The 27,562-nt window shown below is 41.1% G+C and overlaps 3 protein-coding genes across 3 annotated transcripts in view; 1 reads left to right on the top strand and 2 right to left on the bottom strand.

Moving 5' to 3' along the window:
• Nucleotides 1–9,968, bottom strand: part of phactr3a (phosphatase and actin regulator 3a) — a 56,445-nt gene extending 46,477 nt beyond the window's left edge. Inside the window, exon 1 of the mRNA XM_079558604.1 lies at nucleotides 9,526–9,968. Within this exon, the coding sequence (XP_079414730.1) occupies nucleotides 9,526–9,628 (103 nt within the window). The 5' untranslated portion in view covers nucleotides 9,629–9,968. The remainder of the gene's footprint in view (nucleotides 1–9,525) is intronic.
• A 548-nt stretch (nucleotides 9,969–10,516) lies between these two features.
• Nucleotides 10,517–17,568, top strand: pigt (phosphatidylinositol glycan anchor biosynthesis, class T). Its single transcript, XM_079558630.1, has 11 exons — nucleotides 10,517–10,955; nucleotides 11,329–11,506; nucleotides 11,838–11,965; nucleotides 12,056–12,156; nucleotides 12,329–12,503; nucleotides 13,350–13,447; nucleotides 13,540–13,696; nucleotides 13,933–14,133; nucleotides 15,246–15,411; nucleotides 15,895–15,978; nucleotides 16,051–17,568. Exons 1-11 carry the CDS (start codon nucleotides 10,559–10,561, stop codon nucleotides 16,298–16,300), a joined length of 1,935 nt encoding a protein of 644 aa, XP_079414756.1. The 5' UTR covers nucleotides 10,517–10,558; the 3' UTR covers nucleotides 16,301–17,568.
• A 132-nt stretch (nucleotides 17,569–17,700) lies between these two features.
• On the bottom strand, nucleotides 17,701–18,813 carry LOC306964812 (WAP four-disulfide core domain protein 18-like). Its single transcript, XM_079558968.1, has 3 exons — nucleotides 18,595–18,813; nucleotides 18,226–18,363; nucleotides 17,701–18,131 (listed from the first exon to the last, which is right to left on the bottom strand). Exons 1-3 carry the CDS (start codon nucleotides 18,695–18,697, stop codon nucleotides 17,992–17,994), a joined length of 381 nt encoding a protein of 126 aa, XP_079415094.1. The 5' UTR covers nucleotides 18,698–18,813; the 3' UTR covers nucleotides 17,701–17,991.
• Between the last annotated feature and the right edge of the window lie 8,749 nt (nucleotides 18,814–27,562).

Genomic DNA, 27,562 nt, shown 5'->3' with positions numbered 1-27,562 from the left:
CACTCTCTCGGTGCAGCTGTATTTTTTGCCTTTTTCTGCGAACTTGTTTCTATGCTCCACATTGTTTTACTGCATACTTTTGTATGTATGCCGTGTTTTTGTGGGGATCAGTGGATGTTTTACTGCATGAATGAAGAAAGCAGCTTTTCAAAAGTAAACAGCTAAAATCAGCTAAACCCATTTGAAACCTCCACATTTCTTCCACTGAGAGACTAAAGAGGCGCTAAGAGCCCCCCACACCTGCAGCACAGTGGAGGCATCACAAGTGGAGAAACAAAACAGGGACAAACAAGGAGGTATCCGGGCGAGACTCCACACATGCCTTCTATTGTCTGGCTAATGGGCGTTCAATGGAGAATAAAACAGATTAGCTCTTCCCAGAAGATGGTAAAAGACAGTTGTGGAGTGGAGGGAGCAGCGCAGGAGGAAGGAGGTGGAGCTGACCAGTGCAGGACACCACGCTCTGGGAGAAACCCAGGAGGCGCTACACCGTTTCAAAGGATCAGAGGAGACTGAAGACAGCCAGGTTTCCTCTAACTCCAAAAACATGCTGGTCAGGTTGACCCACAGTGGCGGTGGCTCAGGACTAACACCTGAACACACTTTTGTTGTACGGTTGTACAATGACAAATAAAGCACTTACATACTATAGTATGAAGCAAATGAATAAGACAATGTAAATCTTCTTTGCATGTACAAAGAGCTATTCAAAACCATCATCATCATCCATGTTACTCATTTTACTTGTTCACAATAAAATGCACAAGGGTCTTTGTCGTCCAGGAGTTCACCATCATAGAAGAAGTTTCCAAAATTGTCAACTGGACTGGGTTGATCTGAGAGCAATAAAAGTTTTTGTGAAGAGGCTAAACGTCCTAAACTCAACAGCTCAGTCCAGAAGCCAACTTTGGAAACTATGATGAGCCTATGGACTTAAGCATGTCGGTTTTAGTAACTACTCTTGATAGATTCGCGAGGGCCTCTGCTGAATATTCCTCCCTCATTTTAAACAAACCGTTGCTGATTCGGGAGGCGGTTATGTAAGGCCAGCTGTCTGACTCAGAGTCCCCTGTATCTCCTCACAGCAGCCTCACAATGAGAGAGCTATATGTAAGACACGGCTCAGGTGAGTCATAGGAGCGCTCAGTGCTGTTCTCCCTCAGTACAGCTGTGTATGTGGATGGGTTTTAGCAGGGTGGAGGTGGGGGGTACACGGATATCTGTCATAATTGGAGATCGCTCTGATGACAGATCTGAGAGGATTGCCCCGCTGCTGTCTGCGCGATAGGCGAGGGATGTGGGAAAACACTCTTCATATGTGGATACTGAAGGATGTGGATACTTAAAGGAATAGGAGATTGTTTTTAAATACTGAGATATGTTCTTACCTTGGCTTAGACGAGTTGATCCGTCGCTGTCTGGTCTTTACGTGTGCGCTCAGTCACATAATTAGAGCACAGACGGCATTAGCAAAAGCCTCTCCCCCTCTCCTCTATGGACCCAAACAGGAGTGAAGTTAGAATCAACCAAGCTCTTCCATGTTTTCCCTATTTAAATACTGTTACATGAGCCTTTACACAAGCCAAAAATTGAAACATATCGATTTTCTATGCGGATAAAAAGGGACACTATATTGCAAGGCGTAATAACACCTTAGGAGCACTTCAACATCTGCCCAGTAAAGTCGAAGTGCTCCTATAATATTACTATGCCTTGCAATATAGTGCCCCTTTTGATCCGCTTAGAAAGTCGACATGTTTAATTTTGTGTGACTATACTTGGATCGTGTCACTACTTACCTAACCGTATTCAAATAGGGAAAATGTGGAAGAGCTTGGTCGAGGAGGAGAGGCTAAATGCTAACAGCATATTCGGTGTTTTTGCGTGACTGAGCGCACGCGTAAAGACCAGACAGTTACGCATCAACTCCTCTAAGCTCAGGTAAGAACATATCTCAGTATGCAAAAACGGTGGCCTATTCCTTTAAGGCATCTCTACTATACTATGTGCTGTGTTTAAACCTAATAAAATGTAGACTCCAAATTATTATGTGTATTTTTGAGCTTGCATTTGTCAGTGGCATTTCCTTTCCCCCCCCCAGGGAACCAGATTCTTGATCAGATGTATAGCTATAAGGTTTGACTCTATTATTATTATTATTTTAAGAAGGGGGTATATGCTTTTGCAGGTATTTCTAAATAATCCAAAACACATTTTGTGTATGTAAATATAAGCTCCCCTTTGCTGCACAGCTGTTTAAAAGACTAAAGGAAAAAAAAGACTGTTGTGCAGGATTAAGCTTAGCAAGAGATCGAGAGGTGAGGAAAACATGTCCTGGATACGTGCTAAGAATAGCTACTGGAGAAGATCCATAGATTACTCGAAGATCCGCAAGCAACTCAAAACGTAGCTCCAGGTATGTTTTTTGAGGGAAAACAACATTGTAATAAGATAAAAAGCTTGATTTTGCTTAATAAAAATAAAAAGCCGAGATAAAAACGTTCAGCACAATTCACATGTACTTATATGTATGTTTATGTAACCATTAAGATGTAAATTAAGTCATCTGCTGCTCCTCAAAGTTCACATTCCACTAAGATTGGTTAAATCTGACGGAGCGTGACCAATAGGAGGAGTGGGTGTGGAATAGAGTCTGAGTTCGAACACAACACAGAATGGTGATATGATAATCACTCCAAATTAGCAGATCGTCACAGGGAGTCTTGTTAGGAACACACACAGAGGGATAACATGTGAGATGTGAGTGCTAACCGCCATATCACAATCTCTAACTCTACATGACACAAATCAACAGCATCCAAGGATTTTTCAGTTTCCCCAAACGCCCTAAAATTGGACTTAGGCAACTATGAAGCCGACAAGATAAAGGAATCGCCCCATGTGGGATAAATAAAGTTGACTGAACTGAAAAGTGTCATGGAGGATTGTTGTTTTCCTCATGCTTGCAGACAGTGGAACAAAACTGCTGCAGGCCACTCCTCGCTGTCGTCTTAAATGCCGATACAGTGCCTGCCACATCGCCGCACTCAAACTATTTTTGTTTACATCACCGCTTTCTCTCCGGACGGACGGAGGCCACGTGAGAGACCGGACTGTGCTGACCGCTCCAAGGTGTCCCCTCCGCACCATTACCTGGGCTGACTCCGCGGCGGCGAAGGGAAACGCGCAGACAAAGTGACATTTCATTAGCGGCAAATGTAAAGAGGAGCTTGTCTAGTTAGAGTCAGCTCAAGAATATACAAGGAGTAAGTATGCCAGATGCCCTGCCTTTTTGAATATACTGTAATAAATTGTCGGGGAATGTGATCAAAGTCAATAAGAAGAAGCACAAAGACACACAAATCAACCAAATTTAATTCATATTTGGGATGTGTTCAGGAATAAAGTGAGCTGGTCAGTTTAAAAGTTTAAAAGCGCAAATAACTTTCAAGTCATGTTCTCTTTTAGCATTTTCCAAACCATTTCACTCTTCTTTTTTTGCTTTTGTGAATAACACTTTTTAACAACCCCTAATCCTACATTGCACACCGCCAACCTGGCAAAGTTTAAATTGTTTAACACATAAGGTTCAATGCGCATAAAATATTACTAAATGTTCACTTTATTTAGTAGAGTTCTAAATTCTCATTATCATTTGTTTTTATTTTATGCACATTACCCGAATCTTTTCAGAACCGGTGTTAGAAGGAAATGGGGATAGAAATGCTGTGATTTTCCTACTTCTCATGGTTGAGGTCCCATGTAGAGCTTCTGGCAAAGTGGTATGTTAATGTATATATGATATTTCTAATAATATTTGCTCGAGAATACAAGTTTAATATCTGGTTAGGGCTGCAGAATTCACCTTATTCCGGAAGTTCCTGTGGGCGACGCCATGAATTGTGCCCACCCCTTCACTCGTATTAGTTTACATAGGACGGCAGACGACAAGAGAAAATCACTCCACGGACACAAAGCCGTTTTCATGCCGCCAACAGAAACAGTGCAGTGCTGACTTGTTGGTGCAAATGAACATCGGACATTTTACACAAATCAATCTGCTGCACGTCGGATTTTGGCGGCAAACATTTCCCCTCATTCTCCCTCGCTTAATGAACTGACTTCGTGCTCTACCGGAAGAGTCAAGACAGCGGAAGTGCCGGTGCCGGTTAGTGGCAAAAAAAAAAAGCCAAAAGTGGTGCGAGGCGGAATACGGTGAATATCCCGTAATGCAATATCCACTTTGCAAGCAATAACGTATCGCATGACATACACATCATTGTTGTGCCTAAAACGTAAAAGCTCAGTTCTAGGTATAATTTTCCGAAATGTGTTCCTCGTTTAGGTCCTGCTTTCTTAGTTTTATTTTGACACAATTTTACAAAAAAACTAATTGCTTACCAGTTTCAATTCTGTGGAGTGCACTGTGTTGGAATAGTTTAGTAGAATCGCAATATTTTTATCACATTGTTAAAAGACTGTCATATGATTTTAGTTTTCTCATATTGTGCACCCCTAGATGAAATTCATATCTCTGACTTACATTTTCTGTGTGTTTCCGCTTGCAAAAGAAGGCTACTGAGCTAAACTACCAACCCGGACTCATTATTCTTTTCGGCAACAAAAACAATCTCCTGTCCCGCACATCCATCCGAAAAGGAGTGGCTTGTCCTCAGTGGTGGCGACTGTAGCTGCGCCTGTATTGACACTTGTGTGAGCGCTGAGAGGAGGCTGAATACAGTGTCTGGCTCTGCAGCTGCAGGGCCCAGGGCTGAGGGGAAAAAGACAGTCTTTGCCAAAGTAATCTGTTGGCAGTGACTTCTGTCCCAGACGCTAGCGCAGTGATGAGCTACAGGGGGGGTATGTGTGCGCTTATGGCTGTGTGCTTGGATGGGATGGGGTGTGAGGAGGGGGATGTGTACTTTGGGTCACCAGACACTGACATTGTCCTTGCCCTGACAAATGTATGGACAGTGTCTTTCATTGATGACATAAATCAACATCTTTCACAGTGTGACAGCAGCACTGGTAAATATAGAGTCTAATATTTCTCGACAGCACACTGTGCTTCGGTTTTATTGGACAAATTCAAAGTTAAGCATGTGTGCAGTCATAAAAAGCATGCAATGTGTGTTAAATGTGCTGTAGCACTAATGAACTGCACACACTAAAAGTCACTGGATTATGGACAGACGTTATTTTGTCTGCATAATATGTTACATTTAGTGGGTAATCAACATCCAGCTTTATGTGTAATGTCAATGCACAAAGCAGAATACACTGAACTGAATAATAATTTTTTTTAAAAATGCCCAAAGCAGAGGAGACTGTGCTGTTCCTTTCAGGAAAACATGTTTTGGTCAGTTGAGCTTTTCAGTGAGGGCGGCTCACACCTGGAACACTGTTCCAACTCACATCAGGAACATCCCAACACTGAGAACCTTCACTAGATCAGTAAAACTTTGGCTCCTGGACAATCAAACCTGCAGTCACAGAGTGAACATGTAGGCTGTTTACCAATAGTGTTTAAAATTTCTTATTTGTCTGTGTAGTTTTGTTTATAATGTCTTTTTACTAACCATTTTATCTTGTCTTTTGTTCATGTCTGTTGTGCTTGTTGCCTGCCCTGGGACTACAGATGAAAATTAGCCATTGTGGCTAACTCTGGCATATTTACATGTGGACTTTGAGGACTCATGTTAATTAATAAGCACTTTCCCATCTTTAATAAATAAATAATTGTTAGTGCGTTTTAGTTGTAGCTGCGGATCAATGGAAACAAGGTTGTCTTTTGTCTAAACTTAAATCCTCTGTTTCACAACTTTGCCTTTTAAAGTTTTTATTTATCCCTACCAAGTTTTATGTTTTATGTTGTGAACCTGTTCACCAACCTTGGCAATAAAACCTATTCTGATTCTGAAGATCATGACTGTGAAGCCATTAGGTAGTGTGTCATAGGTAAACAGGCCTTTAGACGCCTTATAACTGAGGTTATTGTCTTTAAATCAACAAATGACGGACAATAGGTTTGGCGTGTGTGAGATTGTACAGTATTCACCAACAATCTCTGTGAAATATAACAGCTGCCAATCAAACAGGTGTGTGGGTGCTATATGGGAATATAATGTAGGTCCACACGGTTGGTTCTGAATAATACAATAATATGCGGCAGTTTAAAAAAAAGTTGGTCTTATAAAGTGCATAATACTCACAAGACTCAGGACAATAGGCTGGGCTTGGAAAGAGCTGAACCATTTTGGGGTAATGTTTCTCTATTGTTTCCAGCAAGAAATGAGATTTTCAATTTCTTATTCAAATGAGGATTCAGTTCACGGTGCATCTTTTAAACACTTTGAGACAGGACTGAAATATGAACTGCTAAAACTGCAAGAATCCTTTCAGAACATTTTCCTGGTCTACAGCGTTAACATAAATTACATATAAACGTGGGACATTTTATTGCCTAAATAATTGCAGCTTTGCAATTTGATAATTGATTTATATTGTGATTCATCTCGCAGGTACTTGGTTGTTTTAAATATGCAGATTTGTCATCAGAGTGACATTCAAACGTTGTCACAACACTAATTGACAATGTAACTTAAAGGGATATTACAGGATTTTTGAAATAGGGCCTCATTTCCTTGTTATCCAGAGTGTCTTTGATTTTTATTCATGCTGTCCTTATATTTGGTAGAGTTTATTGATGCTGGGCTAGTGCTAGGCTAGCGCATGTCTATGGTAACTAGTAGCCTGCACTAAAAACCTCTTCAAAATCATCGGGCACTCCAAACGTTGCCATATCTCATTTGTAGAAAGCTCCTTTGTGAATTCCACATGTAGTTATGCCGGCCGCAGGTAAACAAACTAGATCCGGTAACCTAGCAGATCACTCCGCCACTGAGTAGCTTACAACCAGGAAGCTGATGCTGCTGAAATTTAAGCTATTTTAAATGCAAAATGGTTATATTGCAAAAACTATTCAGCCAAAACAGACACTTATATTGACAGTCTGGTGTGATAAGTGATTTTTTTTTAAGACTGTTTTTAATGCAGGCTACTAGCTACCACAGACATGCGCTAGCCTAGCACCTGCCTAGCACCACTAAACTCTTCAAATATAAGGACTGCATGAATTAAAAATGTCCAGAAATCAACAACACTCCGGATAGCTATGAAATGATGCCGTATGTAAAAAATCCTGAAATATCCCTTTAAGTGAGACACTGCTTGCTGATATAGGCCACCTCTTTGTTCAACTTTTTTTTTCATCACTGCCTACACAGCGTTGCTCAAGTGTCATCTGCAGCGCTGTTTATCCAGAGGTTTGACAGAGCTGACTTGGCGTGGCATTATCACGTCCAGCAAAGTGTGAATGAAATCCTGCAGGAAGCGCGGACCAAACCACGGCTCCAATTAAAAAGTGTTTTCCGGGGACGGTCCGTGGGTGCCGGACAGGTGTGGTTCAGAACATTATGAAAAAGCCACCTCATTAGTGCAGTGCTGAAAGGTAAATAGCGACCCGTGTTTTTGTGAATCAGTCTCAACGTTTACGACTCAATGTGTGTGGGCGTTACAAATGACTGTCCAGGCCCACGCGATTCACCATAAATAGAGCGGGTTATGCAGGAGTAACATATAATCAGGACTAAGCCAGAATACGTACAAGGAATCTATGGATATCTGGGTGTAAATAAGGATAAAAAAAATCACTCAGATATAAACATGTTTACCTTATTCATTCGGAGAAGAATTTTCTGTCATGAAGCATTGAGACTATTCTATTTTACCAAGAGCAAATCAATATCAAATCGCTAAAAAAAGAACAGCAACATCCAGTTATTTGGTTCAGTGTTTGTGAGAAAATCTTCAAATGATTCCAGATGTGTGAACACAAATACCTTGATGAATGTAAGAACAAACTAAGATAAAACCAAATATTTACAGTGGAGTAAATTCTTAAAGCATGATCAGGCCTCAATCAAAAGCAGGAAAATGAAGTAGTAGAGTAATAAATCGTGTTAATGGTAAAGATATACATGGAGTTCAATGTAAGGTAACATACAAGAGGAAGCTTCTGAACTTGGAAGCAAAACACCCTCCACTCAGTCCGGTCAACAATATCTTAGCCTACACTAGTACATTTATACAAATAGTGAAAAAAAAAAAAAACATAGATATGCTGTCAGTCCAGCGCCTCTCCCACTTTGAGTATGAGAAGTAACAAGTGCATTTGCCTGTCAGTTCACTGGAGTGCTACAAACAGGACTGCTCCCTGGTGTTCAGCGTGCTATTAATGAAACATCACTTCATTATTTCAAATGCACAGGGTTGAGTAACGGGAAAGGCCTCTCAGAAGAACAGCGACCGGTCATCGAACAGTGCTGAACAAATGCAGAGGTGAGCTGCATCCAAGGGGGTCACGGGGTGCACCTTTGGACAACATCACCGGGAGAAGGACATTGATTATGACAGTGACGCTGAGGGAGGAGTGGGGGAAGAGCTGTCAATGGGAACCAGAGTCTCATGCAATATGTACAAAGTGGGATATGAAGTTATACAACAAGCGATGGACAAGCGACTGAAGCTGAAGAGAAATGTTTACATAAATTTGGCTTTGATGGAAGTCAAACTATAAAGAAAAAGAAAGAAACAAATAAGCAAGTTTGGCCAAAATAAATAATTGGCGCAAGGCAGGACGAAGTGCTGGTTTAGCACTACAAGATTTACAGTGGTTTTCTGAACTAAACTATCTGGCCTAGTAAATTATGATCAATGTGTAGTGTTAAATACGCAACTAATGAGGAACATATACTGATTCATCAAATTACTTTATAAAAGGTTAAGCCAAGACTGCATGACTAAACTGCAGAAGTACATAAGCTTATAATAAACCATGACTAAGATATGACTCCATCAGGTGTAGGCTTTAATAGATCAAATCACACAGTATAGCATCTCCATATAGGAAAATCAGGACCAAACCAGCCATTATTAAACCAGGTCTCAGCCAAAGACTCAAACCCCATCTCTCCAATAATAACAAGGCTATTACACCGCGTCCTGATCCGATAACATAACAAATGCGTTTAAGCTGGCATCATGGACCACACATGGACGCGGATTGTGCGATGATAAGTAAAGCCACGGAGGATGGCTTATGCACAAAGCAACAGCTACACCCTGCACATTTGTCAATTCTGCATGAAATGACCCGGCATCAACAGAGTGAATATGTGTAGGCTACTTTGTGCAGCCACCAAATGAGCTACAAGCGTCTTCCATAAAAACGCGCAAAACCAAGGGAGCGGCATGGAGAGGTTCACACGCCTTGATGTGGCACATTAATTTTCAATTTGCAGCGTTATCGCCTTGTATTTCACGTCCAGCGCTGAGACCATATGCGCTAATTATCCCTTGGTGTCATGGTATCCCACCGGCAGCTCGATTATGCTTTTTGGAAACAGCTGCACCGCCAGCAGCCATGGGTTTAAACGCATTGTATACATACAAACAAGGACCTACCTGCGCTGTGGACCAGCTCTATTTCCGATTCCGTTAGAATGTTTGGGTCACTTTGAGATCTGCCTCGTTGCAGACAGCCGTCTAGTCCATCCGATGTAGCCATGAGGAGACGGGCAGCCAGCGCGCAGGAATCCCAAATAAATAAAAGATCGCGAAGCCAACCGGAGGGAGGCAAGGTCAGGAGGGAAGCTGCAAGTGAGGAGAGGGTAAATTCGCTCTGACAATCACCGCTTTCAGAGCATCAACCGGAGAGCCATGGCTGAGACCAAATTCGCTGTGTGTATGTGCGTGGAGCGTGTGGTACTGTGCGTGCCAGCGCGTGCGTCCGTGCGTCTGGGCTGTGCGCGTAGGGATGTGAGGATGTGGGAGGGGTGTTGTGCCCCCGATTATGCCCGAGTCCGTTCCCATCAAGCAACACGGGAGGATGACTGTAGTAAATTACAAAAATAGGCTATCCTTGCCTGCTTAAACCTGGGTAGCCTATTCTACCCTCGCCATGCGTTTGATTCCTTATTGCAAACAGAGCCAACCTCAGTAGCTATATCGGTGGGTGTTACCTGGCTGTTCCAATACAGCCACTCGCCGTTTTGAATTATCCTGGCTATGAAAATACACAGTGTTCGTGGCACTGGGCTATGGGTCATATGGGTCAACAACATTTATCAGTTTGTGTATGCTACAGAAATAATATTTAACAAATAAATCATCATGTACTGTTGGCTTTCTTCATTCTTGCTTTTTAATTAAATTAAATACACATTTTTTCTTATTTTGTATTTATGAATGGAACTGACAAGGCTTTAATTTGTCTTTTCGTAATTATCTATTCGTGACGTTGTCTAGCTATTTTGTAAACGCTGCAACCCTTTTCACATATCCATTTTGATGGATTTTCTGAAATCGTATTTTTCCATAAAACAAAGCAGTTTCGTGTCGTTGCCTTAGAAATACGAGTGGTAGTCGCTCATTGGTCGCAGAGGCTGATTACGCAGAGACGCGGAAGTAGGTTTTACGCACAACAGGCCGGGCAAAGATGGCCGCGCACAGTTACTGGTCCGCGGCGCTGCTTGTTATTCTGTGTAATTCATCGTTTTTAATGTGTATTAATGCACAAGAAAGTGCGTCGACTACAGGCAATCCAGATATTTCTGAGAACACCGATGGTCAAGGTGAAACAACTCCGCGGACGCCAGCGGTGGAGGAGAAACAGTGGGAACCGACCGAGGTGCAGGAAGCCAGTCCTGATGAAGATGGTCCTGTCACGGCAGAGAACGCGCCTCTCCCCGGGACGGCAGGCAGCTTCATCGAGACTCACCAAAGGGAGGATTTTCAGGAGGAGCTGGTGATCAGACCGCTTCACTCCGGAGACATTTACGCCAGTTTCCAGTTCCGGACGCTCTGGGAAACAGACTTCATGAAAGGAAACAAAGGTGAGCAGGTTCACAACAGACAGTAGGCCAACTGGGAATACCCTGTTAAGTGCTATCTTGTTTTTAATGACTGAATACAGGCAACGTAGTAATGTGTGAACTCGACATCACCTCCTGAGATTTATCCATCAGCTCCCAAACTTCAAGTAGATTCAGTAGATTATTTAAAAAATGTCAGAGCCCATATTGTATATTCTTTGAAAAGTAGTTTATCACTTTGCCTTCAAAATAAACATGAAGAAAGCCCTTGTCAGCCATTTCTTAGAGATATTGTCGTACAAAATGTGGGAATGTGTTGTTCAAATGTGTAGTAGTCAGTCAACAGTTTAATTCATGAATCATACATCTCAATGCACTTTTCTGTATTTTCCAGTGTCCCACTACCGTCTGTTCCCCAAGTCGCTGGGGCAGGTCATCTCGAAGTTTTCTGTGCGGGAGCTGCACATCAGCTTCACCCAGGGCTACTGGAGGACCATGCAGTGGGGACAGCCCTTCCTGCCCGCTCCTCCAGGGGCGGAGCTGTGGGTCTGGTTTCAGGACACAGTCACAGAGTAAGTACTGCCCTCTGCTGGTCAAGATACTGTTCATGTGATGGTAACACATTCTGCAAATGTGCGTTGAAATCACAACAACAGCGATTCACATTATTCTATGTCCCAAAGTGATAACTACATGTAGTGGTTCGCTCTAGGAGGCTGAAGTCCCAGGTTGGATTCTCAGGTTGCTCTTGTGATGGGCTTCTGTTTACCCCACCACTAAAAGAAGAGGGCCAGGAGGGGCTGACTAAATAAAGATTTGATCAAAAAAACGAAAAAGGATGAATCTCACTATAGTCAGTCTTGAAATGTGTCTTTTGACAGACGTGCTTTTGTTTTCCTTTAGTGTGGATGGCACTTGGAAGGAGCTGACAAATGTTTTATCTGGGATCTTCTGTGCCTCTCTGAACTTCATCGACTCAACAAATACAGTCCAGCCCAGTGCCTCCTTCAAACCCCTGGGTATTGGCAATGGTAAAGCCAACTATTTATGTCTTTTTGGCTATATTAAAATGTTTAGACAACCATGATATAATGTGTAACAGTGTTGTTGTCTTCGGCCAGTTACGGATCACCGCTTCCTCCGTTATGCCACTCTCCCACGGGAAATAGTTTGCACTGAAAATCTTACACCCTGGAAGAAACTGCTGCCATGCGGGTCCAAGGTGCGTCTGTGAATGAAACGCTATTAGAGCTTTAATAGCTTTTATTCTGAATATCATAGCTCTATAGAGAGCTTTCTTTTGAGCTGCACTAAAACGACAACAAGAACCTGTACAAAAGTCCTCCCTAAAACCTTAATTATATCGTTCTCTACTGTGCTCTTGTTTTTCTCAGGCAGGTCTTGCGGTCCTGATGAAGTCAGAGAAGCTTTTCCACAGCAGTTTCCACTCTGAGGCCGTGCACATTCGGCCGGTGTGTGGAGACGTTGAGTGTAAGAGCACGTCCTGGGAGCTCAGGCAGACACTCGACGTGGTGTTTGACTTGCACACCTCGGGACAGGGCAAAAGAGGTCAGTCGGGTTGGCGGTTCTGTCAGCTGTTCAGCCCATGGGCAAGACGCTTTCAAGCCTCGCTTCCAACGTCTTCTTTCACTGGTGTTTGCTGTGAATGGATTAATGTTCTATTGATGTGAAGTGTGAGTGAGTCAGTCAGTTTTAATTAAGAATTCCACTTACATTTGTAAGGAAATGTAATATTTCAAGGCGGGACAAAACAAACGCCTTTAGCGTTGATACATGTTGAAACAAAGGTTGTCTATCACATTCTGGCAGCTTTGTTCTTGTGACAGTAAAGCACTGTCAGAAGTGGCAGCTCTCGCAAGATCAGAGAATTGAGATCAAGGATACAGAAATAATAGGGTTTTGTTCAGTCTTTGAGTGTTCTTTTCCTTTTTGTTGTATATTTATTTATATTATACCATTATTTGGTTTTGAGAAGTTAATAGGATAGATGTCAGGAAACTGAACTCTCCCCTTCCCTCCTCGTGCTGCCCTCTATTGTGTACAAAAATTGACTCTTACTCTGAATTTTGTGTACATTTTGATTCTCTGCATGTGCTAAACATCTGATAGAATAGGATACGTTCACGTGACATCACAACATTCTAAAGAGCCTATAGGTACTGTCAAATACTGATGAGGAAAATAAATTGTTCATTTTTTATTTCTCACAAGAACTGTATTTCACCCATAGTTGTATTGGCCCCTGCCCTCCACACGATATAGAATGTGATCATTCTATATCGTGAACGCAACCCATTGACAATAAAGCTAATTGAACATATTTATTCATTTGATTTGTGATTATTAGGGTTCCGAGTAATTCTGCTTCTTCTGATCAAAGTTGTTTACTTCCAGAGTGGTCATTGTTCAAGATGTTTGCCCGCACGCTGACGGACGCCTGCCCACTGGCCTCCTCCAGCAAAATATACATCGACATCACTGACAATCCCGAGGTGAGTCTTCCTACTCTGTCTAACTTACATTCTGGGAAGAATCCTACTCTCATTTATTAAAAAGTCAAATTATACTAATTTCTTCTTTTTAGGGGGAGCATTTTGAGTTGAGTCCCGCCACTCCTCTCCTCAGCCAGGCCGTGGTGCTGGGAGACAGACGAACGTTCTCTGTCTATGACCTGACTGATCCGTCCACCTTTGGCACAATGCGAACTTTTAACCTACAAATTAAATGGAAAAACACCGAAGGTTAATGTTGATTTTTATATATTTATTATATATTTCAAAGCTCACAGATCATAGCACATTAGTAGTTCATAAATTATATTCTGATTGGTGAACTGAGCTAAATACTGTCTAAATCAATGTCTGCGTTCCACTTTGGTTATTAAGTAGAAGTGCATTAAGGTATGAAAGGTAGCTATTATGATAAAATAGTAATTTATACAGAGGTTATACAAACCCAAACTCTGTGTTCTGTGCAGGGGCCATACTGCGCCCTCTGCTCCATGCCGAGCGGTATGTGGCAGGATACGGGCTGCAGACTGGAGAGATCCACACTCTGATGTACAACCACCACCCCTACAGGTCCTTCCCGGTACTTCTGCTGGACTCTGTTCCCTGGTACCTGCGCCTGTACGTGCACACGCTCACCGTCACCAGCAAGGGCAAGGACAACAAGCCCAGTGAGTTATCTAAACCAATCTCTCCTGTTTACACTGCATTGTCAGGTCCGATATATTCGTAGAGAAAGTATAAAACTCATCTGTAAAACATTATAGATGTGTGACATGGTGGAGTGAATTCAAAACGGATAAGGACTATAATGGGATCATTTAATTTGCCGTTTTGAACCCTAAAACTGAAAGCGGATGATTGGCGTAGTAATAGATGTTAAGCAACTTAAACTACATACTTGAAATGAGAATGGATACTGTATTGTGTTCTTTGTGAATCCATCTTTTAAACAATTCCTGTGGCAACATCGAAAAAGAGGGACATTGTCTAAACGGGTGGGATGTGAGGACAGAGACAGTTTGGCTGTGTAGTATAACAAAAAGAGGAACAAGTGGTCACCCAGTAACTGCGCAAAGTGCTGTACAACATGCATCTATGAAAGCCAATATTTGTATTCACCTTATTCCGGAAGTTTGCGTGGAATTGTGCCCTCCCCTTTTCTCCTGTCTGTTAACATGGGACTGGAGTCCACATAAAATCAGTCACTACACGAAAACAAAGCCGTTGTTCGGCCGCGCAGTGAAACGGTGCAGTGTTGACATGTTGGTACAAATGAACATTGGCCATTATACACAAATCAATCTACTAAACATCAGATTTGAGCGGAGAATATTTTCCCTCGTTCTCCTTTTGAACGAACGGGCTTAGCGCTTGACCAGAAGTGTCTGTACAACGGAGGTGCCGAGACAAAACAAAAAGAGGCAAAAGTGGGCGGGGCGGAATAAGGTGAATAGGCTTTCAGTAGCTGTGAAAGTCTGAATAAAGAATGACAGGACCTTTTTAAAGCCAATAGTTATCTGGACTAAATACACAAGCCCAGATCACTACATTTAAGTGCGTTGAAATGAAACCGACTTGCAATACATAGAAAATCATTAATATTTAAATAAATATTTTCTTGTGGTAGAAGATGGACCTTTTAGTACATTTTTCCAGGGCAAGTTTTTTTTTTTTTAACTCAGATCTTCAATCATCATCGATCGTTACCATTTTTAGGATAGTTTAGATTAAACCTTAATACAGCGTGGTACATATTTGGATGTGATTCTGCCCCTGTCAGGTTACATCCACTACCAGCCGTCTAAAGACCGTATCAGGCCTCACCTTCTAGAGATGTTGGTCCAGCTGCCTCCCAACTCTGTCACGGAGGTCACGGTGCAGTTCGAGAGGGCTCTGCTCAAATGGACCGAGTACACACCGGACCCAAACCACGGATTCTATGTCGGGTATGAAATTCATACTCTACACTCAACACTGAATATCTGGAAATGGTTTACATGTGTTGGCCAGAATGAAGGAGAATGAGGAGTGTATTTTTTACGTGTGTTCTTATGTTCTTGAGCAAGTAACATAGACTGTATATATGTAACCACACAATTTTAGAGGAATTGAAAAGGCAATTATACAAGTAGTATTTAAATTAGACATTTTAAACTTTTGAATTTTATTTGGATTAGGTTATGTGCATAAAATACTATACATTCTATATTTTTTATATTTTATCTCAGAATACTAGCCTGGCCTTAGCCATCCGTAAACTCCGGTCAATTATCATTTCCCTACATGTACGTCTGGGCTTAAAACCAGGCATCAGAATACAGGTATGTGAGATATTGTGCTTGTCTCTTGCACTCTGCTGCCATCTGGTGTCGACAAACAAAACAGTGACTGCTTATTTATTTTCTCCTTTTTTTTAATCATATTCCCAGGTCCTCAGTTGTCAGCTCCCTTGTCCCAAGCATTGTTGCCATGGACACCAACAACACTCGAGACCGGCCTCTTTTCAGCAGCTTGTAAGTCCCTGTTATCCTCTTTTTATGGTTTTATCACTCTTTTTAACGCCAAATCTTTGTTTTGTGCTGTAGTTTCCCGACAAAAGAGGAGTCCAGTTACTTTATCCGCGTCTACACGGAGCCTCTTTTGGTGAACCTGCCCACCCCAGACTTTAGCATGCCCTACAACGTCATCTGCCTCACCTGTACAGTGGTGGCCGTGGGCTACGGCTCCCTCTACAATCTACTAACTCGCAACTTTCAGATTGAGGAGCCAAACCCAGGACTGGCCAAGAGGATTGCCAACGTTATTCGGAGAATGAGGGGGGTACCGCCACTCTGAGGCCCGATACTAACCGAAATGGGAGGTTACACCGGTTGATTGAATGGTTAAGCTCAGGGATGGGCTAGTCTCTGAACCTTTTGAATGAAGTTTTTGCAGAGGATTTTATGTTTCTTGGTGGGATCCTCATAAACTGTTGCTATTCTTCTTGGGGTCAAAGGGTGATGTATTGATAGTGGCTGCCTACTACTATGCTGAGGCTTCAATGAAATGTTTTAAACCACATAAAGGAACCAAAAGCGCCCGTTGAAGTGGGAAATCTTCAGTTTATTATTTGGAAATCTTGTTTATTGTCGGATTGCTTAGGTTTCATCTAGGGCATATATGAATTGCATTGTATTCTTTTATTCTTGCACAAACCTGGTCTCTGGGACTTCCCTGGTGAGTTGAAAGTTCTTACAGTGAATGAATGAATGAATGAAAATGACTGTTTGGTTGCCTGTGTGTCTTTTGGGTTTAGTTAGTATGTGCTTTCAGAGCCAAATTGCAAGCTCTTGGCTCTGAAAACACATACGTATACTACGGTACTTTTATTTTTCTTTTAATTACATAGATCACCAGTTTCGGCTCACACCCAGATCACCTTAGTCTGAACATTGTGACTCATGTCCACCTTCGAAAAACCATGTGACAATGCTACTCAGATAAACAGTGTACCTTACCATAAATTCATCAATTGAAAAGAGCAAGGTTATACTATTTTCACTAAGTGTGAAACCATAAATATTAGTCTATTGTTTGTATTTATTGACGTTTATCTGTGTATGAGTTAAGTCTTGTTTTGTGAAAACTGCTGAGCTGGCCTTTTAACCAAATGTTTTATTTGCACTGATTTTGGATACACACTTGAATGTTGAAACATACTGTATTTCCCCAATTACATAAATGTCCCTTTTATAAACATCTCACTTAGTCAGAAATATCTTTTATTTGTTTCAGGAGTTTGTTTTCTATCCCACTTTTTCGAGTTTTCTAACAACTGAATGTTTGAAAGACGTTCAGGAATGCGTACTTAATAAAGTTTAATAATCTGTTGTGCTTCTCACTGAGCTCTTGTTATATTGCAGTAATGCAGAAATTGGGCCACATTACTTCCAGTGAGCGCTTGAGAGTAAACAGACCTGGCCCCTCTGTTGGCTCTGTGCTCTGAGCGGAGACACTGTTCTCTGTGTCCCAGTCGCTCACGAGCCGCGTTTGACCTCAGCGAGGAATGAAAACAGACCTCAAAGATACGCCCAAGCAACAACAACATGTATGAGGAATGTGCAAGGTAGGGGGAATTTTTGTATTTTGTAGCTGAATCAAAAGCAAGGCCAAAAAGAGCCCTAGCACATATTCAATTTCGGTACACTTTATTGATTAAGTCTCACAGATAAAATAGTAAAGTAAAAGTAGGCCCAATTTAATGCAAAGGGACACTCTTTTTGACGCTACAAACAAAGAAAATACAAAAACAATTATCTGTTAAATCTGCTTTTAAATATCCTACGTGCAAAAGGCACAGTACAGTACAGTGAAAAATAAGAATACCACCTCTCCAGCTGGTTTTGCCCCCTTCACTTGAAGTGTTGCGGCATACACTAGCCTACACATGGGACTGGTGGTTACGGCATAGTGTCAGTATTAAATGCACCCATAAACAAAGAATAAAGAAATGTTGACATGCTGTAGTGTGTTTGGGGACGGTGTGTTCAGCAGGGCTGGACCTCACTGCAGGCGTGGCCACAGGACGTCCTGCAGCACTTCTGCTCCTCGGGGCACTGTCCGTCATGATGGCAGTACTCGGCACACATGTGAGTGGGCTGAGCGGGAGGGCAGCGGCCGCGCTTCACTGTCAACACAACACAGTTTAATGTTCACACTTTTACAAACTTTTCTTATACTTTGTCATTCTTATCCTCCCAAAGTAAACGCTTGTTCCTTACCTTTGTAGGGCTCCATGCACTCGTGTCCGCAGCCGTTGGAGCAGCACTTGAGGGCCCCCTCGCACTCACTGTCCGAGGAGCAGTACTCCGCACACATCCCCACACCCCAGGTCCGTCGCGGACACGTGCCGGGCTTTACTGCCAGACACAGACATTTGAGAGTTGAATCTATTTGTACAGACAGTGCTCTTGAGTTTAGTTGTTGGTGTTTGTGGATGGCAAAATTTAATGTAAATATGCAAACACGAACATAATTTTAAGATATTCTGCCCAGTGTCAGTGAGTGAAAGGTAATCAAGACTCTCAATGTAACCAACAGTGGAATTAACAGCTCAGCCATGAGAGAGAGAGAAAAATATTTGAACTTACCAATCCACTTGTCCCCAGGTTTTGTAGCCCAGCTCACATGAAAATTCACAAAGATGCAAAGAGTGAGAGTCAGGGCACAAATAACAGACCAGTGCTTGTTCATGTTGACTGCTGCAGACTGGAGTGCACTGACGGTTCCCACTTGTGTTTACAAAAACTACACCCACTGCTGAGGTTTGGCCCTGGGTCCTCGTGCCCATCGGTGCACATTTTAGTCACCAAAAGTCACATACTGCTGCAGGGGAATATGTACAGCTCTTAACATGTACAAAGACAAAAAAAAACAAGGCAAATATTTTATGTTTTGCAAACAATGATTATCAGTTATGGCCGTGATTTGTGTATATCTTTTCTGTTTATATGATATTTAGAAATATCAAAAGCAAAATCCATAAATGAAATGTAAAAATACATGTCAGGAGTATAGCTGAGAGTAGCTTAAAAAGTCCTATACGTTTTCTTTCATTTAATGTTTTCCCTATGAATTTAAAGCATTGTATGAGAAAAAAAATGTATTTGGGTTGAGAAAATTTGAATAATGACCTATTTACTCTTTGAATTAACAGTTTCTTTCTGAAGAATTACTGGTGGAATTAGAAAAATATGTGAGCAAAGTTACCATATTTGGTAAAAAAAATAATAATAATATAAAAGTTCACATATAAAGTATACAAAAAATACTTTCAGGTCACGGGCTTGGGGGGGGAGTGCTGGTATTCAGGAGGTGTTGTGTTTTGTGGTATTGATGTATACCTGTCGTAGGCAAGAGATTTTGTAATGTGCTTTATGTGCAGTGGGAGGGGTCAGTCACCTCCAATATTGTTGTTACAAAAATAACCTTTGGCAACATAAAAACATAGTCCTAAGGTTTATTGGTTCTTTTGTCAAGAAAATACCTGTAAGTATGAATAATAGGTTCAATGGGCATGTCCAAATATGGACAAAACTAAATTAACTATAGATTTAAGTGAACAGGGCATATGATAAAATATGGTGCCTGCCTTTTTCATGCTGTAATGTCACTCATTTCACTATGTCCTCCAAAACCAACACAAATATCATTACTTAGCAAAATTATTCACCAATGAAATGTGTAAGTTTCATCAATTTACCAGGGTTAGTTTTCAAATATGTAAAGAAATGTACCATGAAATTAGCCAGACTTGGGTCTTTTTCCAAATTCAGAGAAAACAGGATGTTTAGAGCGTGACCGGTCTCTGCTGATTGGTCAAATGCCACAGTAGTGGGATCTGTGATGTAGGGTGATCTCTTCTGATTGGCTGATTGAGGACCACATGCTTCTTTACCTTGCTGATGTGCAGCAAGGAGACCATTATGTAAAGTGTGCAGAAATTACCAAATATAGGGACTTGCCCTATAAATGGTTAAGGTTTGTAAATTTAAGGTTTTAACTTGCAATGTTTATGTTTTAAATCAAATCTGCTTGTACTTTTTCTAAATCTCAATCATTATTAGAAATAATATTTACACAGACCCTGGAAAGCCTGAACCGAACAAAAAACGCAAGTAAACTTAACTCTGAAGTGTTTAATTCTTTATTAAAATATTAATTTCAATAATAAAAGTAAAGAAAATGCAGACAAACGGAGAGAAGCAGCTTTAACAAACATGTTGTTACAAATGACAGGTAATCACCATAACATGATCATATGTGCACAAAAATAAGAATGGGTGAAAAAAAATGTTTTGATTTTATCCGGTAACTTTATCCAATCTGCCTAATCCAAACATTTAGTTAAAGGCAGGGTAAGCGACGTGCTCTTCTTACAAGATGTCATAGTTCTTAATGAGAGTTATTTGCCTTTTTGTCCAACTTTCTTGCCCCTGCAGGACCTGGGCTTCACACAGTGCATCCCACAGCCACTGTAGCAGCACTTCTGGTTCACGTCACAGTCATAGTCTGTGCAGCACTTGTCTTCACATGTGGTCAGATGAGGGTTTGGACGAGGGCAGAACCCGGGCTTGGCTGTGGAGATACAAGGCCATGTAAGTTTCAACTGAAAACAAGATAAGGGAGAGTGTTACTGATGTCAACACTGATGTCTTTTCAATAAATATTTAATCGACATTTCTATGCTTGTCTTTAACAAATTGGACGGAGTACAAATACAGAAGTGTGAGAGGAAATGTTGCCACTTTACAATTGACATGCACAATTAAAATCTAAAAGGTAAAATTCACTTTTACTAACCTGAGTGGCGTCCACATTTCTACAGCATTTTAAAGTGAATCTTTTTCTGCTTTACCTGGCAGTGGTGGCGCTGGCTGCATACAATCATGTCCACAGCCGTTGGAGCAGCATTTCAGGTTTTCCCCACAGTCCATGTCGGTGGAGCACCGCTCGGCACAGTGGCCTGGACCTTGCACCCTCGGACATGACCCTTGTTTGCATAAAACTGTGAAAAGAAACATTCAATTCATGTTAGTAGCAATCCAAGAGTTTTAATTTTATCCAGTAACTTTATCCAATCTGCCTAATCCAAACATTTAGTTAAAGGCAGGGTAAGCGACGTGCTCTTCTTAAAAGATGTCATAGCTCTTAATGAGACCTATTTATCTTTTCGTCCACCTTTCTTACCCTTGTGGGGCTTCACACAGTGCATCCCACAGCCACTGTAGCAGCACTTCTGGTTCACGTCACAGTCATAGTCTGTGCAGCACTTGTCTTCACACGTGGTCAGATGAGGGATTGGACGAGGGCAGAACCCGGGCTTGGCTGTGGAGATACAAGGCCATGTAAGTTTCAACTGAAAACAAGATAAGGGAGAGTGTTACTGATGTCAACACTGATGTCTTTTCAATAAATATTTAATCGACATTTCTATGCTAGTCTTTAAGAAATTGGATCGAGTACAAATACAGAAGTGTGAGAAGAAATGTGGCCACTTTACAATTGACATGCACAATTAAAAGTTAAAAGGTAAAATTCACTTTTACTAACCTGAGTGGCGTCCACATTTCTACAGCATTTTAAAGTGAATCTTTTTCTGCTTTACCTGGCAGTGGTGGCGCTGGCTGCATACAATCATGTCCACAGCCGTTGGAGCAGCATTTCAGGTTTTCCCCACAGTCCATGTCGGTGGAGCACATCTCGACACACGGGCCTAGACCTTGCACCCTCGGACATGACCCTTGTTTGCATAAAACTGTGAAAAGAAACATTCAATTCATGTTAGTAGCAATCCAAGAGTAAGATCAAAACAAGGCCACACGTGTCATTTCTTGTACTCCCGGGTGGGTAATATGTAAATGCATATATTGGATTACAACTTCAGTTTTGTCACAATTCATGTGATATTAATATCTTTATAGTGGTTTTAAACACAACAGAGCTTTCAAATACAGTGGGAAAAAATTGTCTCTTGTGAATTATGACCCAAAGCTATTAACATAGGTTAACATATATTTTCTATTGTTTTACCTTTACTACTTTTTAACATTGTTTTTATTTGTCTGTTTGAGCTTTCAGTCGTACAGAAGTTGTCCATTCTAGACAAGGTTTCTTGATCTGTACTCTGCAGTTGAAGTGTTGGACGTTTACAGCAGGGTGTTCTCAGAGTAAACTGTGCAACAATCATCAACCTGACCTGACGAAGCTCTGAAACACGTTACCTGGCTTTACACAGTCGTTCCCACAGCCGTTGAAGCAGCACTTGAAGTTCCCCTCGCAGTCACGGTCAGTGTGGCACACAGGAATCAGGTAACATACATCTGGAAGATCCTTGTGGTTGGGACACACTCCAGGTTTGTCTGAAGCCACTGCAAACAAAACACCTAATTGAGCGATTGTAACCTCTGTCATTTTAGGGGAAAACACTTGTAGACATTTGTTATTTACAAGATATATTTTTATACATAATTATGGCTTATACATATTGACAAAAATTAAACTTTAGAGAGATCTTGTCACATGCACTTACCTGCTGTCAGAGCTGAGTGTAGATTCACAAAGACGAGGGCCAGAGTCAGGAGGCGGAGCACGCACTGGTCCATGTTGCTCTTGCTGTCGACAAAGACGGGTGGATTAAACTCATGTGTGGCACTTGTATTTATTCACATGAACTGCCCCGTCAGCATCGAGCACTGGGTCCTAGAACCCACCCCGCAAGCACTACTTATCACCATTTACTCACAATGATGATGAATGATCTGGTCAGCTCACGGTTTTCATATACATCAGTAACATTTCGCAGCCATCGCAGTTTGGCTTCCATTCACAACGTTCTTCGTGAAACAACTCAAAGTTGCTATAGAGAAATAGATGGCGCCTTCTTTTTGGATCTCATAAAGCAGTATAGTGAAAAATAAGAATAGCACCTTTTTAATCAACAAAAGCCACATACAGCTACAGTGGATTATCTAATGGGAAATTACTGTATGAAGAAAAATGTTTTTAGGCACAACGTTTAATGCATCAGGCTGGGGATTAGATCCTTTGGGGAAGACAAATATTGGATAACTGCATGATTTGATGTCTGTTGTTGTATTTTAAGTAAAGATGTTATTGTCACAGTTTGAGGGAAAATGTCTGTTTAAACAATGACCTCTGCAGTTACATTTTCCAATTACAGGTTAAGGTTGTGGTGTACTTTTTGTATCTGTAGGATGCATCTTGCTCTGACCGCTGTGCCATCCAACCGCTATTTCTATAGAGGAACATAGAATCACTGCAATACCGAAATAGCCATAGATATAATATAATGAATAAAAATAACTTATTTGAAGAGTAGGGAATGTTAAAAGAAGAAAATTTATTTGTTTTGTCATCATTATCTTTGACAAAGGGCAAATGGTTGTTCTCCTCAGCATATCTGTTGATCTTTTATCAGGAGCACTCTGAGCATCAGCTGTTACACTGTGTCCAACCACAAATACAGAGCAAGACAAAAGGTGCTGTCTTTTTGATAGTGAACAAAAGTAGAGCAAATGAAGTGTTACAGAACTAACACTATGAACAGAACAAACAAGTACTGAGCTTTTGAGAATCAGTTTTGTGTGTGTTTTTAGTAAATCTTTTAGCAATAGATTTACTTGGTAGGTGAAACTATTCTATTTAGAGATTATGTTGAATGTACTGGACCTTGCCTCCTTCTGTGTCCATAACATGGTCCAATCAGACACTAACTTTGACGGTGAGCAAAAGTGCTGTTGGTCGATTTACAGAGAAAATAAAAACTACCACACTAATGCCAAGCTTTATTAATTGCAATGCTGGTCCAGCTTGATGGACCTGTACAGACACAAAGGACGGGAGGTCAACTCAGCTTTCATCAAAGTTGTTGCAGGCTGAAAACCTTAAAAGGAAAAAAGGAAGAAATGAGTTGCATCAAAGAGAAGAAAAGATTATCTTATAACGTAACATTTGTCTCATTTTTTACTTTTTATATGATGGTTTTTAAATCGCAGTATTTAAGGTTTTAACTTGGTTCTCAACATGCAATATATCAGCTGCGTGTTTTAACTAGAGTAAAGCCTTTTTTAAACCGCTCAGACCTGGAGCGAACCATCCACGCTTTTATCAGTTCAAGAATTGATTATTGTAATGCCCTTTATTTTGGAGTTTCCCAGTCCTGTCTTAATCGTCTTCAATTGGTGCAAAATGCTTCAGCTCGTTTTTTAACAAATACACCCAGACGTCAGCACATCACCCCAGTCCTTTTTTCGTTGCATTGGCTTCCAGTTTCTTTTAGAGTTGATTTTAAAATCCTTCTTTTTGTTTTTAAAGCCCTCAATGGTCTTGCCCCTTCGTACTTATCTGAACTTTTAACTGTTCGTGACTCGGGCAGATCCTTGAGGTCGTCAAACCAGCTCTTGCTGGAAGTGCCCAGGACCAAGTCCAAGCACTGGGGTGATCGGTCCTTTTCAGCAGCTGGACCCAGACTCTGGAATAAGCTGCCCCCTGATATGCACCATCACTGACTTTGGCCTTTTTAAATCCAGGCTCAAGACGCATTTATTCAGACTGGCTTTTAACACTAAGTAGCACGGCAACACTTTTAGTACATTTTATCTGTTTTATTGTTGGTTGTATGAATGTTTTTAATGGATTTTATGTGGTTTTATTGTAAAGCACTTTGGTCGCCTTGAGTGTTGTAAAAGGCTCTATAAATAAAATTGGATTGATTGATTGATATATCATATCTGCTTAGGGTCTTAAACATGTCCCTAGCATGAATATGAACCTAAACCTTTGCTACATATAGTGGGGGAAAAAAGTATTTAGTCAGTTTCACATAGACATTGTATTGGATTTTGGGCAAATACTTTTTTTCCCCACTATATATAGAATTGTGCAAAAACCAACAACATCCCTGAGCTCTCCCATTGCATTGCATGGGTGTGTGTGTGTGGCTGGTGTGGCTTGGACTCTGTGTTGTGTTCTACCATGAAAAGGACTCGACATGCAATTTGGAGGAGGCAAACGACACTCCACTCCATTTCCAGTCAACACAAAATTGGCATGAGGAATTAGCAAAAGAGAAAGAGGAAGGGGGGAGCGCCAATATATGGCCTATAGGGGTACAGCAAAACAGGATGTGACATAACAAGGGGACAGACGAAATGAATTTAATCCATGTTGAAATGAGGCTGTGATACAAGAAAATGTGGGAAAGGTGTAGGGTGTGAATACTTGGATGCACTGTAGGTAAAGAGGGACAGTTGATAAAAAAATAAATAAAGGAAAATAGTAGATATGGTAGGAGAGCTTTTGTTCTTTAGGAATATGCACAACAACTAATAGTCTCAATGGATCAATGCATAGACTGGTGCCTTATTAAAATGCCATATTTATTAATTTATTTATTATTTACTTCTGTTTATCTGGACAACCTAAAGGTAGAGGTATGTTTTTAGTGTCACTGTAAAACCTGGTACGCTATGACAGCTCAAATGAAATGGGAAAACCAGTGTAACAGGCCGTAACATACTCTTTGTGTGGACTATACCCGGGTTCAAAGGGGCCTCTCGGAGTGTTGATAGATTGTTTTCTTCACACCTTCTCATCATCAGCTTTATTATCAATGCCTGAATCCACATCTTTGAGGCTGCTGGAATCACGGCTTTTCTGTTCAAGGTGGGTCCTGATATCACACCACTTTATATAACTTAGACCCTGGTGTCCCAAGTGAGCGCAGTCGTTGCACACGCGACCCAAAGCTTGTAAAACGGGCAGTCAGCCTTTGTGCAGAGAGGTTTCCTGAACTCTTGTCTCATGAGCTAAAGCCTGAGTAAGTTGGTTTTGCACTAGCATGTTTTAAATAGAGGTCATATCTCGGTGGAAGTTTAATTGACAGTTGGAAGTGACATTTGATATTCATTTAGATTTTCTTTTCTTTCATATCTCCAAAGACACTTTCAAATGTGAGCATTCACTTTCTTCTCACAAAGAAAAGAAAATTCAACACAGACACTGAGATTCTAAGTCTGATCAAATTCTCGTAATTATTAAAAATGATATTTACACAAAAACAGCGCATAAACTCAACTCTGAAGTGTTTAATTCTTTATTGAATCATTATTTTAAAAGTAAAGAAAATGCAGACAGAAGGAGAGAAGCAGCTTTAACAAACATGTTGTTACAAATGAGAAGTAATCACCATAACATAATCATGTGCACAAAAATAAGAATGGGTGAAAAAAATATTTGGATTTTATCCAGTAACTTTATCCAATCTGCCTAATCCAAACATTTAGTTAAAGGCAGGGTAAGCAACGTGCTCTTCTTACAAGATGTCATAGCTCTTAATGAGAGCTATTTATCTTTTTGTCCAGCCCTTGTGGGGCTTCACACAGTGCATCCCACAGCCACTGTAGCAGCACTTCTGGTGCACATTACAGTCATAGTCTGTGCAGCACTTGTCTTCACACGTGGTCAGATGAGGGATTGGACGAGGGCAGAACCCGGGCTTGGCTGTGGAGATACAAGGCCATGTAAGTTTCAACTGAAAACAAGATAAGGGAGAGTGTTACTGATGTCAACACTGATGTCTTTTCAATAAATATTTAATCGACATTTCTATGCTTGTCTTTAAGAAATTGGACGGAGTACCAATACAGAAGTGTGAGAGGAAATGTTGCCACTTTACAATTGACATGCACAATTAAAATCTAAAAGGTAAAATTCACTTTTACTAACCTGAGTGGCGTCCACATTTCTACAGCATTTTAAAGTGAATCTTTTTCTGCTTTACCTGGCAGTGGTGGCGCTGGCTTCATACAATCATGTCCACAGCCGTTGGAGCAGCATTTCAGGTTTTTCACACAGTCCATGTCGGTGGAGCACCGCTCGGCACAGTGGCCTGGACCTTGCACCCTCGGACATGACCCTTGTTTGCATAAAACTGTGAAAAGAAACATTCAATTCATGTTAGTAGCAATCCAAGAGTTTTAATTTTATCCAGTAACTTTATCCAATCTGCCTAATCCAAACATTTAGTTAAAGGCAGGGTAAGCGACGTGCTCTTCTTAAAAGATGTCATAGCTCTTAATGAGGGCTATTTATCTTTTCGTCCACCTTTCTTACCCTTGTGGGGCTTCACACAGTGCATCCCACAGCCACTGTAGCAGCACTTCTGGTTCACGTCACAGTCATAGTCTGTGCAGCACTTGTCTTCACACGTGGTCAGATGAGGGATTGGACGAGGGCAGAACCCGGGCTTGGCTGTGGAGATACAAGGCCATGTAAGTTTCAACTGAAAACAAGATAAGGGAGAGTGTTACTGATGTCAACACTGATGTCTTTTCAATAAATATTTAATCAACATTTCTATGCTTGTCTTTAAGAAATTGGATCGAGTACAAATACAGAAGTGTGAGAAGAAATGTTGCCACTTTACAATTGACATGCACAATTAAAAGTTAAAAGGTAAAATTCACTTTTACTAACCTGAGTGGCGTCCACATTTCTACAGCATTTTAAAGTGAATCTTTTTCTGCTTTACCTGGC

This window comes from Gobius niger (assembly GCF_951799975.1).
Source record: "Gobius niger genome assembly, chromosome: 6".
In the NCBI taxonomy this organism is placed as follows: Eukaryota; Metazoa; Chordata; class Actinopteri; order Gobiiformes; family Gobiidae; genus Gobius; species Gobius niger.
This window is presented reverse-complemented; position numbering and strand designations above follow the sequence as displayed.

Coding starts and splice junctions, on each gene's coding strand:
- LOC306964812 (XM_079558968.1), bottom strand. CDS start 18,697: ATGAACAAGCACTGGTCTGTTATTTGTGCCCTGACTCTCACTCTTTGC. Junction 18,364..18,594: donor ACCTGGGGACAAGTGGATTG/GTAAGTTCAAAT, acceptor TGTGTCTGGCAG/TAAAGCCCGGCACGTGTCCG. Junction 18,132..18,225: donor GTGCATGGAGCCCTACAAAG/GTAAGGAACAAG, acceptor TTGTGTTGACAG/TGAAGCGCGGCCGCTGCCCT.
- pigt (XM_079558630.1), top strand. CDS start 10,559: ATGGCCGCGCACAGTTACTGGTCCGCGGCGCTGCTTGTTATTCTGTGT. Junction 11,966..12,055: donor ACCCCTGGGTATTGGCAATG/GTAAAGCCAACT, acceptor GTCTTCGGCCAG/TTACGGATCACCGCTTCCTC. Junction 14,134..15,245: donor GGGCAAGGACAACAAGCCCA/GTGAGTTATCTA, acceptor TGCCCCTGTCAG/GTTACATCCACTACCAGCCG.